Source organism: Patella vulgata, chromosome 5, assembly GCF_932274485.2.
Source record: "Patella vulgata chromosome 5, xgPatVulg1.2, whole genome shotgun sequence".
NCBI classification, from domain to species: domain Eukaryota; kingdom Metazoa; phylum Mollusca; class Gastropoda; family Patellidae; genus Patella; species Patella vulgata.
Genome location: NC_065883.2, coordinates 40,732,369 through 40,744,842, shown reverse-complemented (window position 1 = coordinate 40,744,842; position 12,474 = coordinate 40,732,369). Strand labels below are relative to the sequence as shown.

The 12,474-nt window shown below is 36.5% G+C and overlaps 1 protein-coding gene across 1 annotated transcript in view; it reads left to right on the top strand.

Moving 5' to 3' along the window:
- Positions 1-12,474, top strand: part of LOC126821486 (AT-rich interactive domain-containing protein 4B) — a 338,016-nt gene that overhangs the window by 177,158 nt on the left and 148,384 nt on the right. Inside the window, exon 13 of the mRNA XM_056101477.1 lies at positions 6,342-6,674. Coding sequence (XP_055957452.1) covers positions 6,342-6,674 — 333 coding nt within the window. The remainder of the gene's footprint in view (positions 1-6,341; positions 6,675-12,474) is intronic.

Sequence of the window (12,474 nt, the reverse complement as noted above, 5' to 3'; positions counted from 1 at the left end):
ATTTGATTTCAACCCAAAAAACAATGCATAAACGTGATATTGAAAAATAGGGGTCCCAGGTAAAAAGGTATAAGGGGAGATAACTCGTGAATGATAAGTCGTGAATGATGTCTTGCTGACTAACACGTGGACAATTTCGAGGCGGGTAATACACATATACTTCGTTTCCAGTTACTTGATAATGATAGTAGTCAGGACAGTGATTGGTATTATGAAGTCTGTGATTTGTTGCGCGACGTTCTGCCCATGGCTAGCTATGTCTCTCGTGCATGATGAACAAGCCCAATGTGAACACGATAGCCCTGTGTCTGCAGTAGATTTTGACAATAATTCTGATGTTGATAATAATGCTGGCCTGCTGGATCGTAAAAGACGTAGGGAATTCCTGAGTCCCGAACGTGTAGATCTATTGACTGACTATTTTGATAATGATATGGGACTTGGGGATGAAAGTGAAAGTAAAAACAAGGTATTGCAATCCGCATGTGGTCATGGCAGCGGGAGACGTGATGCGAGTGTTCGTGGTGGCATTGCTCATGGCTGCTATTGATATTTTTGTTCATTTTATATATCTTTATCAAAATACAGTGAAAGAAACATTATCTCATAAGTATTTCATGGAGAAAAATTTGTTTTCGTGTTAGCTTTAGGGAGAAATGGTAAATCCAAAATGGCCGCCATGACGTCACGTGACTACATTATTATGCAAATTTCCAAAATTCTATTTTTATACGCCCACATTTTCATGTGGACGTATTATGCCGTCGCCCCTGTCTGTCGGACGTCCGTCAGTCCGTCCACAATTTGTTTGTGGACACTCTACAGGACACAATTCTTATCCGATTTTAACGAAACTTGAAATATAGGTGTATCTCCAAAAGATCTCGGCTGCTTTCGATATTGGCATGTATCGGATCGAAACTTCATGGATTATGGCCCCTGTTTGTACGAAAAATCACGTTTTTGGCTTGTGGACCCTATAGAGGTCACAATTTTTATCCGATTTTGTTGAAACTTGAAATGATCTCGGTTCCTTTCGATATTTGCGCATATCGAACCATAACTTTCTGAATTATGGCCCCTGATTGTACGAAAAATCACGTTTTTAGCTTGTGGACCCTATAGAGGTCATAATTTTTATCTGATTTAAAAAATCGTATTATTATATCACCATTACACCCTAAGGACGGCTGAGTTCGAATTTCGTGAAAATCGGACCAAAAATGACAGACAAAATGGTATATCAAGGTTGTGGACCCTATAGAGGTCACAATTTTTATCCGATTTTGTTGAAACTGGAAAAGTAAGTTTATAACACAAAGATCTCAGTTCCTTACGACATTCGCGCATATCGGACCATAACTTCCTGAATTATGCCCCCTGATTGTACGAAAAATCGCGTTTTTAGCTTGTGGACCCTATAGAGGTCATAATTTTTATCTGATTTAAAAAAACGTATTATTATATCACCGTTAAACCCTAAGAAGGGCTGAGTTCGAATTTCGTGAAAATCGGCCCAAAACTGACAGACAAAATGGCCACCGTTCGTTCTCAAATAGCGTAAAAATATGGTATATCAAGGTTGTGGACCCTATAGAGGTCACAATTTTTATCCGATTTTGTTGAAACTTGAAATGTAAGTTTATAACCGAAAGATCTCAGTTCCTTTCGATATTCGCGCATATCGGACCGTAACTTCCTGAATTATGGCCCCTGATTGTACGGAAAATCGCGTTTTTAGCTTGTGGACCCTATAGAGGTCATAATTTTTATCCGATTTAAAAAATCGTATTATTATATCACCGTTACAACATAAGGACGGCTCAGTTCGAATTTCGTGAAATTGAGCCCAAAATTGACAGACAAAATGGCCGCCCTTCGTTCTCAAATAGCGTAAAAACATGGGATATCAAGGTATAACTTCCTGAATTATGCCCCCTGATTGTACGAAAAATCGCGTTTTTAGCTTGTGGACCCTATAGAGGTCATAATTTTTATCTGATTTAAAAAAACGTATTATTATATCACCGTTAAACCCTAAGAAGGGCTGAGTTCGAATTTCGTGAAAATCGGCCCAAAACTGACAGACAAAATGGCCACCGTTCGTTCTCAAATAGCGTAAAAAATATGGTATATCAAGGTTGTGGACCCTATAGAGGTCACAATTTTTATCTGATTTTGTTGAAACTTGAAATATAAGTTTATAACCCAAAGATCTTGGTTCCTTTCGATATTTGCGCATATCGGACCGTAACTTCCTGAATTATGGCCACTGATTGTACGAAAAATCGCGTTTTTAGCTTGTGGACCCTATAGAGGTCATAATTTTTATCCGATTTAAAAAATCGTATTATTATATCACCGTTACAACATAAGGACGGCTCAGTTCGAATTTCGTGAAATTGAGCCCAAAATTGACAGACAAAATGGCCGCCCTTCGTTCTCAAATAGCGTAAAAACATGGTATATCAAGGTATAACTTCCTGAATTATGCCCCCTGATTGTACGAAAAATCGCGTTTTTAGCTTGTGGACCCTATAGAGGTCATAATTTTTATCCGATTTAAAAAATCGTATTATTATATCACCGTTACAACATAAGGACGGCTCAGTTCGAATTTCGTGAAATTGAGCCCAAAATTGACAGACAAAATGGCCGCCCTTCGTTCTCAAATAGCGTAAAAACATGGTATATCAAGGTATAACTTCCTGAATTATGCCCCCTGATTGTACGAAAAATCGCGTTTTTAGCTTGTGGACCCTATAGAGGTCATAATTTTTATCTGATTTAAAAAAACGTATTATTATATCACCGTTAAACCCTAAGAAGGGCTGAGTTCGAATTTCGTGAAAATCGGCCCAAAATTGACAGACAAAATGGCCACCGTTCGTTCTCAAATAGCGTAAAAATATGGTATATCAAGGTTGTGGACCCTATAGAGGTCACAATTTTTATCTGATTTTGTTGAAACTTGAAATATAAGTTTATAACCCAAAGATCTTCGATATTCGCGCATATCGGACCGTAACTTCCTGAATTATGGCCACTGATTGTACGAAAAATCGCGTTTTTAGCTTGTGGACCCTATTGTCACAAAGTGACCTCAAGTTCTTTAACTTAATTTGCCCCCTTTTCCAAATTTCCAACAAACAACACAACTAATTAATTTATTTTAAATATGTATATTGTACAATCAATTTACATATACAATTTAAGAGGTTTTTACAAAATTAAATGCTTTAAAGTTACAGTTCATTCCGGCATTTAGTACTCTGTTGCTTTAATTCAATCAATCCTCCTGGTTAGCATTCAGATTAATTCTCCGTCTTAATTCCACCGTCCCAATCGCGTAAGTTGGTTTTTTAAAACATTTTAAACCCGAACACAAATTCTCGGAAAACACAAAACCTTCACATGTCACAGATCTATATCCCGGATTCACCTAGACTCCCTAATTGTATTAAAACTTCACCAAGATTGAAATGTACTTCACCTAGACTACATGCGTACGATTCACAAAGTTCACCAAGATTAAACTACCATATGATTCACAAGGTTACCCCTGGGTTGAAATATGATTTATATCGGTCACCTAGACATTACCGGTTAAATGTTATTTCATCAAGGAACAGATTCATCACATTTAAATACATCGTATTTCATTACCAGGTTCTAAGCATCTAAAGCCAGTCATTGGTGTTACCGTAGATATTGAAAAACAGTCATGTCTGGTCCTTTAAAATCTCTCTGATCTAAGTAGAGAAAACAGCCATGTCTATCCTGTAACTTATTTTAAACCTCTCTGACAAACTTTTCTAATTCCTACACCAAGAAATTTTTAGTCACTCAAACATCCAATCAGAACTATGCACCACCTGCACATGCATCACAATCCAGACACATTCATTACTTTACACCCTCATTACCTAACTTGCTCAGACATACCAACAATCGTTCTGTAAAAACAACGCATATACATTGAAAATAATTAAACTTTATTAACCAAAACCTGTACAACCCTTAATAGATGTCTTTAAAAGAAATAAATATTCCCTTTAGCCCCGTACCTAATTAATTAGGTACCCTAAATCACAGAAATAAACCATGTCACAATTATACATAGCAAATTAACATACCAATTGTGACATTACCCCCCACCCCAAGGGTAAACTTAAGAGAAATAGTTTATCTGACTAACTAACTAACTAACTAACTAACTGAATGATCGACTCAAATAATCTGCCCCAATATTGTCTCTACCCTTTATTGCCCTGACAATAAATGAAAAATTCTGTATACTTAATGCCCATCTCATAATTCTACTGTTAGCAATTTTGGCCTTGTGTAAATACTGTAACGGTTCATAATCAGTTTCAACCAAAAATTCAACACCATATAGGTATTCCTAATTTCAGCAATTTCCTTTTATTACATGTAGAGTTATGGTCCTTGTTTCACTTTATTGAACCTTGTGAACGCTCTAACCCCAAAAGTTATCACCTATCTTTCTGAAATTTATATGCATTATTTAAATTAGTGAAACAAAGAAGCCTATTTAATTTCAATAATTTCCGTTTATAACGTCTAGAGTTATGGCCCTTGTTTTACTTTGTTGAACCTTGTGAATGTTCTAATGCCAAAAGTTAACATCCAATCTTTCTGAAATTTATATGCATTATTTTATTTAAATAAGTGAAACGAAGAAGCTTATTGAATTTCAGCAATTTTTGTTTATTACGTCTAGAGTTATGGCCCTTGTTTCACTTTATTGAACTTTGTGAATGCTCTAACATCAAAAGTTATCTGCCGATCTGTAAGAAATTTACATGTGTCATTTAAATTAGTAAAGAGAATAATTCTATTGAATTTCAGCAATTTCTGGTTATTACTTCTAGAGTTATGGCCCTTGTTTCACTTTGTTCAACCTTGTTAATGCTCGATTGATGAAAGTTATCATCCGATATGTATGAAATTTATATGCATAATTTAAAATTGTGATACGAAAAAGCCTGTCAAATTTCAACAATTTCTGTAGATTACTTCCAGAGTTGAGACTCTTGTTTCAATTTGTAGAACCTTGTGAACTCTCAAACATCAAAAATCATAATCTGATCTGTATGGAACTGGCTTGTAAAGCCCCCCAATTACCTACATAGGAATAAATATGCGACAACCCTTGTCGACCGCTCGGACGATTTAGCTGCTGTGGGCGTATGTTTCGTTGCCTGGCAACCTATCTTTGATAACTTGAACAGCTAAATCCATGATATTAAATGTTTTGTATACTAAATGTTAGCATGGGGCCCCTGATTGTCTCAAAAATCAAGTTTTTAGCTTGTGAACCCTCTGTAAATACCATGGTTGTTTTTATCCGATTTTAATGAAACATATATTGCCGTCGCCCTAGTCTGTCCACAATTTCTTGTGAATGCTCTAAACGCCAAAAGTTATCATCCGATTATTTTAAGATTGATATATGTTGTTTACATTAGTGAGATGAATAAGGTTATTTAATTTCAATAATTTCCGTAATGTCCCTTGTTTGACTTTGTTGCACCTTGTGAACGCTCTATCATCAAAAGTTATCTGCTGATCTGTATGAAATTTATATGTGTCATTTAAATTAGTAAAAAGAAGAATCCTATTGATTTTCAGCAATTTCTGTTCATTACATCTAGCATTATTGACCTTGTTTCATTTTGATGAACCTTGTGAACACTCTAACATCAAAAGTTATTATCTGATCTTTGCAAAATTTATATGCATCTTTTAGATTAGTGAAACTAAGAAGCCTATTTAATTTCAATAATTTCCGTTAATTACTTCTAGAGTTATGGCCCTTGTTTCACATTGTTGAACCTTGTGAACGCTGTAACACCAAAAGTTATTATGAAATTTATATGCATCATTTAGATTAGTGAAACGAAGACTATTTAATTTCTGCAATTTCAATCAATTACTTCAAGATTTATGTCTCTTGTTTTACTTTGTGAATGTTCCAATGACCGATTTGAATGAAATTTATATGCATTATTTAATTTGTAAAACGATAAAGTCTGTCAAATTTCAACAATTTCTGTAAATTACTTTCAGAGTTAAGGCCCTTGTGTCAGTTTGTTGTACCCTGTGAACCCTCAAACGACAAAAATTATAATCTGTTCTGTATGAAATTGTCTTGTAAATACGCCCAATTACCTACTAAAGAATAAATATACGATAACCCTTTAGCTGCTGTGGGCATGTTTTTTTGCCTGGCAACCTATCTTTTTTGAGTTTGTTCTCTATCCATCTCTTGTAAAATATGGGCATATTTTACATGGAAACCGCTTGTTATTTTTCAGGTTTATGAATCAAATAAAGACAAATCTAAAACTGTCAATTTACATGATGAATCTGACACTGACTCTTTTAGAAATGAATCTGATACAGAGATTTCTAAAAGATCTATTAGTAGGAGAGATAAAGAGAGATTAAATAAGGAAGACAGTAAGGAAGTAAGAGCAGAACGAGATAAAAGAGGAAAACTTGAAGAGGATGAGAAACGCTGTACACGAAGTGACAAGGATGAAGATCATTGCAACTTAAAAGATGAAAAGGTACAGTCCAGAAAAGAAGATAATAAATCGGATGAAAAGAGTAAAGAAGAAAGTATTGAGGATTCAACAAAGAAGAGGGTAAGATGTCTTCCATTTTTATACGCCCACATTTTCATGTGGATGTATATTGTATATTCTTATCCGATTTTGACGAAACTTGAAATATAGGTTTATCTCCAAAAGATCTTGGCTGCTTTCGAAACTTCATGGATTATGGCCCCTGTTTGTACGAAAAATCACATTTTAGCTTGTGGACACTATAGAGGTCACAAATTTTATTCGATTTTGTTGAAACTTGAAATGTAAGTTTATAACCCAAAGATCTTGGTTCCTTTCGACATTCGTGCATATTGGACTGTAACTTCCTGAATTATGGCTCCTGATTGTACGAAAATTCGCGTTTTTAGCTTTTGGACCCTATAGAGGTCATAATTTTTATCCGATTTTAAAAAACGTATTATTATATCACTGTTACACCCTACGGATGGTTGAGTGCGAATTTCGTGAAAATTGGCCCAAAATTGACAGACAAAATGGCCGCTGTTCGATCTCAAATAGCGTAAAAATATGGTATATCAAGGTTGTGGACCCTATAGAGGTCACAATTTTTATCCGATTTTGTTGAAACTTGAAATGTAAGTTTATAACCCAAAGATCTCGGTTCCTTTTGATATTCGCGCATATTGGACTGTAACTTCCTGAATTATGCCCCCTGATTGTACGAACAATCATGTTTTTAGCTTCTGGACCCTATAGAGGTCATAATTTTTATCCGATTTAAAAAAACGTATTATTATATCACCGTTACACCCTAAGGACAGCTGAGTTCGAATTTCGTGATGATCGACCCAAAACTGACAGACAAAATGGTCACCCTTCGTTCTCAAATAGCGTAAAAATATGGTATATCAAGGTTGTGGACCCTATAGAGGTCACAAATTTTATTCGATTTTGTTGAAACTTGAAATGTAAGTTGATAACCCAAAGATCTCGGTTCCTTTCGATATTCGCACATATCGGAACGTAACTTCATGAATTATAGTCCCTGATTGCACGAAAAATCACGATTTTAGCTTGTGGACCCTATCGAGGTCATAATTTTTATCCGATTTAAAAAAACATATCATTATGTCACCGTTACACCCTAAGGAAGTCTGATTTCGAATTTCGTGAAAATCAACCCAAAACTGACAGACAAAATGGCCGCCCTTTGTTCTCAAATAGCGTAAAAATATGGTATATCAAGGTTGTGGATCCTATAGAGGTCACAATTTTTATCCGATTTTGTTGAAACTTGAAATGTAAGTTTATAACCCAAAGATCTCGGTTCCTTTCGATATTCGCATATATCGGACCGTAACTTTCTGAATAATGGCCCCTGATTGCACGAAAAATCGAGTTTTTAGCTTGTGGATCCGATTTTGTTGAAACTTAAAATGTAAGTTTATAACCCACAGATCTCGGTTCCTTTTTCTTTTTAGCTTGTTCTCTATCCATCTCTCGAAAATGTGGGCGTATCCTGCCTGGCAGCTGTTGGTTGTGATAAGTGTTACCACTGAGTCAATATAAGGGGTTATTCAAGATAGTGGTCAGTTTTGGCGGGAAAATTCAAGGATCAAGTTTGGTGTCAAAATATATGTTTTCAAGGTAGCTGAATCTATTTCTATACGCCCACATGGAAATGTGGTCGTATATTGCGGTCGCCCTCGTCCGTCCGTCGGTCCGTCCGTCCGTCCGTCATCGTCCACAATTTCTTGTCACCACTCTACAGGCTACATTTATCATCTGATTGTTTTGTAATTGATATACGTTGTTTGCATTAGTGAGATGAAGAAGCCTATTTAATTTCAATAACTTCCGTTAATTTCTTCTGGAGTTATGGCCCTTGTTTCACTTTATTGCACCTTGTGAACGCTCTAACAACAAAAATTATCAACCGATCTGTATGAAATTTATATGCATCATTAAAATTAGTAAAACGAAGAAGCCTATTGAATTTCAGCAATTTCCGTTAACTACAACTAGAGTTATGGCCCTTGTTTCACTTTGCTGAATCTTGTGAACGCTCTAATGACAACAGTTATCATTCAATCTGTTTGAAATTGATATGCATCATTTAAATTAGTGAAATGAAGAAGCCTATTGAATTTCAGCAATTTCCGTTAATTACGCTGTATGAAATTTATATACATCATTTAAATTAGTAAAACAAAGAAGCCTATTGAATTTCAGCAATTTCCGTTAATTACATCTAGAGTTATGGCCCTTGTTTCAATTTGTTGAATCTTGTGAACGCTCTAATGACAACAGTTATCAACCGATCTGTTTGAAATTGATATCTGGCATTTGAATTAGTGCATCGAAGAAGCCTACTGAATTTCAGCAATTTCGGACGATTTAGCTGCTGTGGGCGTATGTTTTGTTGCCTGGCAACCTATATTTGTACATATTTTAGTGATTGCCTGTGTCAATATAGGATAAATTCCAATTTGGGATTTAGATTTCCGATTAGGGATTGGAGATCAATGATACTCCTACCTTAGACCTAATACAATGACTTTCATCCAGTATCAACTAAATTTCATTTGGAGTGTCTCCCAATTCACTGCGGTAACGGCATAGGTGTATGTCTACTGGGGTCACTCTCGGGTCACTGCGGAAGCTGGTCGTGTCTTTTGAAGCACGTGGCACAAAATGATTCAGATGTTGAGACACAGATGGATACAGTATCGCCTGTTTGTCAGATATGCAGTGAACCATTTAACAATGAACAACCAATAGTTGGTCAATGTTTTAAGGTTAATGAAGTGGAGGAGTCTGTATCAAGGTCTAGAGGGTCCGTGGTGCCAAAATTTATTTTAGCGGACCGTTGTCTTTTACATGGTCTGTAGGAAAGACTAGCAGACGGTGCATTACAACATATATAATCTGTGACCGCTGTTACAACAGTAAACATTAGAACTCGCAATTTCATTTTTTTGGACAAGCCAAGACAGTTCAAATGACGACTTGACATTAATCTAGTTGTATTTAATAAATCAGCATTGCACATCTAACTTATTTATAAAACAGAAATTGTTCTTCACTCTGTGTAACCTAAGCAAAAAATCTAATTGCAGAGGCATGCTGGTCAGGTAGTCAACCGCCTACCCTGCCCTCATAAATGCAAAAACAAAAGAAACTCGAAATGGTTGATAATGCTCGAATCCGATGAGATTTCCTAACAAGGTATATGGGAGGGAGCGGGGGGGGGGGGGGCTATGTGCCCTCTCTTCCGAAAATGTGCCATCGAATATTGTGCCCTCTTTTTCTGCTGCCCTTCCCTTGTTCCAACTAACTCCAGTGATACTACAATGTCTGTTTTTTATTGATGATATAAGGGCCCCATACACGCTAAATCAGACCATGATTTCCACGGATGACTTCCAGAATAGATTTTACAGATGGATTAATATTTCCATAATATTCAGAATCAACTAATTTGTCTTAGTTTTATTTATATATCTAAATGAATTTAGGAAAATTGCAACACGGGCGACGGGAATCATTATTGCCGGTTAGCATACGCAAACCGTCACAACGAATGACATTTAATCTGTCACCAGTAACTTCCTTGGCCTGGCTTAAAGTGTATTTTGATCGTCGTCTCGTTCCTGGGGTTGTCAGTCTACTTTCAATTCTACCTCCCTACCTCTACCCTCATTAGGGAACAGAATCGAATGAAACTTGGCAGGTACCGTCCCTTTGTAAGGAATACCAGTCCCTTTTGATGTTTGTTTTTCTGTACTCAGAGGTCGTTTAGTGCTTGATTGCAGCTAACTATGTTCATGTTCGGATCTTTGTGACTTAATCATAATCCCTTAACCAAGTGTCAATGTATGGTATGTTACGGCATATACGTCAAATCGCTTCTACCATGTGCCACAGAACTCAAATTTTCCCCGATCCTACCCCCCCCTCCTAAAGTGCCCTAACTTTGGTCTGCCTACCCTCGGAGGCCCTAGCACGCCCTTGGCTTATTGTTGAACTTAGTCATGACTTTACACCAAGTTTTATTCTGTCCTAAATTCTCTGCTATTGAAATTGGTATCTCCGCTCATTATTGAACGTAAGCCAGGAATCTTAATCGGCTCATTATTGTCGGCCTCCAATACCCGTTATCTTTCCGTCATTTTGGGAATGACGATAGGCAGTTCACTGCATATCTGACAAACGGGCGATATTGTATCCATCGGTGTATCAACCGTGGAATCATTTTCTGAAATAAATTCGTCACATGCTTCAATAGGTTTGGCCATCTTGGCTCAATTTTCGAGGTTGGTGGTCGAAATCGGACACGCCCACGACACTGCGTCCACAGTGGGCTGAGAGTGACCCCTTTTGTCATGCCTGCTACGCTGCTTCCCTATTGAGCAGTGGTCGACCAGAGCGTCTAAATGAAATTTAGTTGATGCTTGATGAATGCCATCGTATTAGATCTGAGGCGGACTCAACCACTCGTAATCCCCAAATCTCCAATGGGATTTCCCATTATTTTGACCCAGGATTTACCAATATGAAAAAAATGTGTCGAAAATGAGATCAGTAGCCTCCAAAACATATATTTTGACACCAAATGTGGTAATTTTGTAAAATTCGAATTTTCTCGCCAAAACTGGCAGCCATCTGGAATTATTTCCCAATATTGACTCCGCGGTATAACTAATCACCAAAATGTGTATGGGAATGGATCCAGCTACCTCGAAAGGATATATTTTGATACCAAACTCAATCATATTATGCTAAGTGGATAAGAACTTGCATTTTCCAGTCAAAACCAGCGGCCATTTTGGATTTTTGCCAAAATTTGTTTCTGGACACTCTAGAAGTCACAATTCTTATCCACTTTTGATGAAACTTGAAATATAGGTTTATCTCTAAAAGATTTTGGTTTCTTTCGATATTGGCATTTATCGGATCAAAACTTTATGGATTATAGCCCCTGATTGTTTGAAAAATCGCGTTTATAGCTTGTGGACCCTATAGAGGTAATAATTTTTATACACCCACATTGAAATGTGGTCGTATATTGTTGTCGCCCCCGTCCGTACTGTGTCCACAATTGCTTGTGGACGCTCTATAGGCTAAAGTTAATATCCGATTGACTTTAAATTTATACACAGTGTTTAAGGTCATGAGACGAAGAAGCCTATTGATTTTCAATGATTTTCGACAATTACTGCCAGAATTATGGCCCTTGATCACTTCAAAAAATCTTGTGGACGCTCTAGAGGTCAAAGTTTATATCTGATTGACTTTAAATTTATACACAGTGTTTAAGGTCATGAGATGAAGAATCCTATTGATTTTCAACTATTTTCGATAATTACTGCCAGAGTTATGGCCCTTGACTTTAAATTTATACACAGTGTTTAAGGTCATGAGATGAAGAATCCTATTGATTTTCAACTATTTTCGATAATTACTGCCAGAGTTATGGCCCTTGATCACTTCAAAAAATCTTGTGGACGCTCTAGAGGTCAAAGTTAATATCCGATTGACTTTAAATGTATACACAGTGTTTGAGGCCATGAGATGTAGAATCATATTGATTTTCAACGATTTCGGATAATTACTGTCAAAGTTATAGCCCTTGATCCCTTTGAAAAATCTTGTGATGCTCTGGAGGCTAAAGTTATCATCCGATTGATACACAGAGTTTAAGGGCTTGAGACGAACAAGTATATTGATTTTCAATGAATCTTTATGACTTGAACAGCTAAATCCATGATGTTAAAAGTTGCGTATACTGAACGTTAGCATGGGGCAGAACTTTATAAAAACCAAACAAATTCAAATGGTTTTCTGATAATTACTTAATGAGTTGTTATTCTTAATC